Source organism: Chenopodium album, chromosome 20 (genome assembly GCF_948465745.1).
Source record: "Chenopodium album chromosome 20, dcCheAlbu1.1, whole genome shotgun sequence".
Classification (NCBI taxonomy): domain Eukaryota; kingdom Viridiplantae; phylum Streptophyta; class Magnoliopsida; order Caryophyllales; family Amaranthaceae; genus Chenopodium; species Chenopodium album.
In genome coordinates, this window is record NC_137853.1 from 40,649,480 (window position 1) to 40,655,063 (window position 5,584).

General features: G+C 38.6%; 1 protein-coding gene across 1 annotated transcript; it reads right to left on the minus strand.

Moving 5' to 3' along the window:
- Positions 1-1,793: 1,793 nt before the first annotated feature.
- On the minus strand, positions 1,794-4,930 carry LOC145598909 (CDT1-like protein a, chloroplastic). The gene is made up of 7 exons (XM_081655312.1): positions 4,548-4,930; positions 3,637-3,756; positions 3,285-3,519; positions 2,603-3,190; positions 2,318-2,519; positions 2,138-2,228; positions 1,794-2,019 (listed from the first exon to the last, which is right to left on the minus strand). Exons 1-7 carry the CDS (start codon positions 4,874-4,876, stop codon positions 1,962-1,964), a joined length of 1,623 nt encoding a protein of 540 aa, XP_081511438.1. The 5' UTR covers positions 4,877-4,930; the 3' UTR covers positions 1,794-1,961.
- Positions 4,931-5,584: the final 654 nt, after the last annotated feature.

Here is a 5,584-nt window from a genome sequence, read left to right on the forward strand (position 1 = left end):
AGTTTTCAAAATGTTGAATCGTGCACGGCCCAGACCCATGTGCCATCGTGTCGGGTTGTCGGACTTGCGTGTCTAAGCAAAATTGCATTGATTTAAGCATGTTTTGTCGTGTCGGGCCTTATCGTGCGTGCCTTATCAAACTTCTTTCAAATAAAGGCCGCTCAGGCTCGGCCCACGGTCCACACGCAAGTACCGTGCCATGCCATACTTTTTCGTGCCCGTGCTGTGCTTTTTTCATGCTGGGTCGTGCCGAGCTTCGGGCCGGCCCAGCCTAATGCCATCTTTAGCCCGAGGTGGTAGTAGTTACTTTCGACAAAAGTTACTCGATAGGACTAGTAGAGGGAACATGTTGTTCTTATTGCACTCTGTAAACTAATCTCGGGTGAATTTCAAAACAGAGTCAAAACTCATTATTAACACTTTATAGACATCTTTATCGGTGTCTTATGGTTTCAAACCACCTTGTATAACCTCAGGACTTACCCCACGCATTCATATCATTTTTTGAAAAAATGTTTAAAATTGACTTGAAATAGTGTATTATTACCTTCAAGGCTTCAATTTTGGACAATATTCCACTTTTTTTGACCCAAAATTAAAAATTGTCGAGATCCTTACCATGGACCCTAATACACCCCGAGAGTTCATTTGGGTAAGTATAACCATCCAATATGTCTTTAAACGGTCAATTTACCCGTTTACAACTTGCACCGATTTCATAAACTCAAGCCTGCCACAGACATTTATGACAACATATAATGATCATATATGGTTCCAAACGACATTATATGACCTCGGGAGGTATCCCCTACTATCTCAAGATTTTTCGACATCGGGTCCCGAAATCTCCAAAATTGCTCAAAAAACATGGATAATAGCCTTCAATTTTGGAAATTTTTGACTTTTTTTGGCCCAAAAATAAAAATTGTCGAGATATTTACCATGGACCCTAATACCCTCCGGGAGTCCAATTGGTTGGGTGGAACCATCCAATTTGCCTTTAAGCATCCAATTTACCTGTTTTCATACACACCTCTTGTATTGACTATAAGCTTTTCACGGGACCTTTATGTAGCCGAATAATGGTTATATATGGGTCGAAACAATATTATATGACCCCATGGTGCATCCGTAGTGTTCCGTGAATTTCTAATACCGGGTCCCAACACCTAATTACTCGGATTTCGTGCATTATATTCTCCAAATTTGCCTTAACAAAAGTGATCGGTTGCAAACATCTACGACTCTTAGAAAATTTGAACGTGAAGATAACAACAAAAGAGGTGAAAAACTTCCACAATGTGACTTCCAATATCCTAGTGTTATGGAATAGTTTGGTTCAAAGTGTTGAGCATTTAAGAGGTTATATGGTACTAAGACTTTAGGAGGTTTCCCTTCAATAATCAGTACCTTTAGCAATTGACCTAAAATTTTTGTTATATGTGAGTTAGCCTTATAATAAGGTTTCCATATACTCGGGGTTATGTACGTAACCCATTAAGTCCCCAACTGTCACAGACCTCTACCAAGTTCAAGGCATAGCTGCAATGGTTTCGGGTAGTGCTTAATCCAATACATGGGTGGTCTAAAGGTAGCAAGCAGTTGAAGGAGGTTTCTTTTATTCTTACTGATTTAGCCATTGTTTCCTGACAGTCTCAGAATGTCAGATATGAGTTAGATGGAAGATTTTTTTGTTAAAAGACAGTGCATTCAAACTTAGAAAGGAAATTGAAGAAGTTGACACATAATTAATGGATTCTGTCATAATATATTGGAAAATCTCTATACAAATCGCTGAATCAGGCTAAGAGATCATACACTTACACTACACATTTACAAAATGCAACATGGCTGAAGCCTCAATCGATTCATCCAATTGCTTTTCTATTGGATTAACTTACAAAAACCTAATAAAGCTCATTTACTTTTTCATGCTGTCAGATCATGGAAGCCTTCTAATCTCATTTTGCTTCGAACAGCTTGGTACGTATTGATTCATGACATGAAGATTTGTTGAGGCTGCAAAGACCACAGAAAATGAACATCAGTAAACACTAGTAAGGACAGTTATTATAAGGTGTGTATTCATTTTGTAATGCCAACCAGCATCATAGAAAAGGCCTTGAAGGAAATATACCGTAGGAGAGTATCCCCACTGAGGCTCAGCTGCTCAGATATGTATTCTGGTGCAACTTCTTGTAGCAACTTAAGTTGTTCTTCAACCTCGGCTGTTTGAAAGTAAAACATTTACAGTGAGAACAGCAGCAATAAATGAGTGACCAGTTATAAATTGACCAAAGTAGAAGCAAATCCTTACTTCTATCAACTACGTCCAAATGGCCAGCAATTAATTTGTAAATAAGCTCCTCCTTTGTGACAACAGATCGGTTGATAGACTTGAATAAGAGGAGAATCATGTCAAAGAGCTTAGGTACACCCGCCATCAACTGTTGCCGCCTCTTTGCTTGTAAGAGGACTGGGTTGTTCTCTTCTAAGATTTTCTGTTCTTTCTCTAACAACTGCAAATTGGAGTTCTTCTCAGTTAAAACCTCCTTCAGATATGCAACACAAACAAATTTCACAAAGCTAAAGCTCCACTTACCGACTGTAAAAGGCCTTCTGGAAGTATTTCCAGGACATCATCCTTGGAAAGATTGGAGCCTTGTGCAGGAGCAATACTCTCATCAATATCAACACTGCTCTCATCAAAGTTCAAGGACCTACGCTTAGCTGATTTGTTGGGCAAATCACTAGTCTCATGATCTGGGGTCATGAGAGTACGTTTTGGAGGGCGTATTGAAGGTGTGGCTGCCATCAGCCTTGCAGGAGTTGAAGCAAGCTCAGCAGGTGTTGAAGCAAACTTCATAGGTATTGAAGCATGTTTGGCAGGTGTTGAAGCAGCATCAAAAGGTGCTGCATCAGCTTTAACTAAAGTGTTGGAATCCCCATCATTAACCTCAGCAGATGAGGCTTCCTTGATTTCGGTTTCAGACAAGCTGGATGATGGCTTATCTGCCATGGATTCCAGAACAGGAGTGCCTAGAGGCCTAGATGAAAACCGCCTCTTAAATGAGGGACCGGTAAGTGATGCAGCCAATGGCGCAGGAGCTTTAATCATGTTTTGCTCAGGTTCCTGCTTTGGCTGATGGAATAGATGTGGTAATTCTCCCTCAGGAACATCATCCTCATCCTGATAGCAAACAAACGCAATTCAAAAGTCAGTAAGTACATCAATTCATGATCCAGCAGAACAGCAGTCTCCAATTAAAAAAAGCAAATTATACCTCATGATGGGCTTTGTAGTAGTCAAACATTCGTGATCGAAAGATATCTTTCAATTGCGAAAATCCACTACCACCTTTTGCTTTCTTGTCAGTTTCCAAAGCAACCACCTCTAGAGACAAAAGAAGATCCTCCATCATACATTTTGTTTCATCATCTTGAACACGGATTTTCTTCGCCACAATAACCTCTGGCATTATGTGCTTCAATTGGGCCAAATGATGTAGTGTGAACCTCCTATGACAAATAAGAAAGGTCCAATGCAATTTCAGATACATGAATTGAAGTACATCAAATTGGCCATGTTAAAAAAATAAAAAGAAAGCTCGTGCCAAATACTTCTAAAGCAATTACCTGTCTGTCAATGACTCGATACTCTTAGCAAGCTTAGTAAGGGTTGGTTGCTGTCTTCTCAACCGGAGTAGCCGAATTGAACCAACCATTGAATTGAAAAACTCGCAGAGCATCTCATACCTGTCATTAAATCAGTATAGGATTAGTACAGCACTAAGTAATCAACACAAACAATCTTCATTATCTTGTACTAACACTCATTAGCATTATAACTTAATTAAGATACTATCACAGTATCACCTCAATCAACCCCAATTTACTATAAAAATGCTGACAATGCAGATTAGCATAGACTTTTACAAATTCCAAATACCAATTCCAAAATATCAGAAGAATGAACTACAATTCACTAATTCAGCTTTCAATTTGCCGCGAAATCAGCCGATTTCAGATTCATACATATTAGGCATACAAGATGTCAAGCCACAATGAATACCTAATTAACATCAAGCTAAACCTCATAGATTACTTTCAATTACTCCAGCATTATACAAACACCTCAAAAATGCAATTTACTTTAAAAGTTCAAACCCTAATTTTTTTTTCCCAGATTTATAGCAGCATTCACGAATACACGAAACTTCAATCAACCTCAACGATTCACATAAATTAAAGTCAACTACACCAACATTTCCACGATTCAGGGTAATAAACAACCAGAAATCAAAGAAAATCACACCACATTAACACAATTAATGCACAATTTTATAAACCCTAGTTTCCGCAAATTCGAAATGCCAGATTCAAAGGATCTCAAATCAACATCAAAAACATCTAGAAAATCAAAACATTCCACAAAAAACACACATCAAATTCCACCAAAAACAAAAAACAAACAAAAATCAAAATAAAAAAAACTCAAATCAATCAAAAAAATAGCTCAAAAAATTAATCAATTTAAATTTCCATACTTTTGTGGCAAAGATGCAGGAGATTTCTGGGATCCCTTAGATTTCTGACCAACCCCACTTCCGACCACCTTCTCCGGCACCACCTTACCAAGATCCGACCCAACATTGTTAGATTTCTGCAGCTGTAGAGCGGTTCTTCGAACCTCGGAAACCGATAGCGCGAACTTCTGATTACGGATCCGAGTAACCGGCTTGGGGTTAGCTCGTTCCGGGGTAGCGATAGCGGGACCGGAAGCTTCCGGGGTAACGATACTCTTCTTGTTTGGAGTAGCAAGCAATGGCTTTTTTGCCTTGAAGGGGATCATCAATGGCTGCTCAGAGGACTCCATTGATGAAGTGAGAAGCAAGAAATTGGAGAAATTTGAGAGATTTGAGGAGAGAGAAAGAGGATGAATGAGAATGAGTGGGAAAAAATGGAGGGAGATTTGGGGGTATAAGAGGGAGAAGAGAGGAGTAGGGTTTTATGGCGGGAAGATGTTTTACCGCCAATGTAAGCTTATTTTCGCGGGGAGTTTTGTGGGCTTTTTTTATGGGCTTTTGTTGTGTGCCCTAGCCCATGTAGTTGTGGGTGGAAATTTGTATAAGACATGAAATTTTAAGAGTTGATGTTTTTGGGCTTTGGATAGTTTGATTGTGTGATGAACTTATGGATGGATAGCCAAAATGTAATGTTGTAAAGTTGGTTGTATTTGATTTTGTTTGTTGATTGAAACTTGGAAGAAAGGAGTCCAAAATTCCATATAATAAAAGCCAATATTTTAGGGTCTGTTCTAATATAATTATTTCAGTTCAGTTCAGCTCTACTAAGTTCAGTGCAGTTCAGCTGATTTCAGTCAATGAGAACAGGCCGTTATTTACAAATATAATGAAAAATGTTCTTATACAAGTGTAAATTCGTGATTTGTATGATAATGTGACCCGGTTTGAATTTAGCCTGATTGAGAGATTAAGGTGCAATTGTCAATTTGCCAAAATAAATTTTGCAGTGTATAAAGTAAATTGATGCGGTATGGTATATGATTCAACCATATATGTTT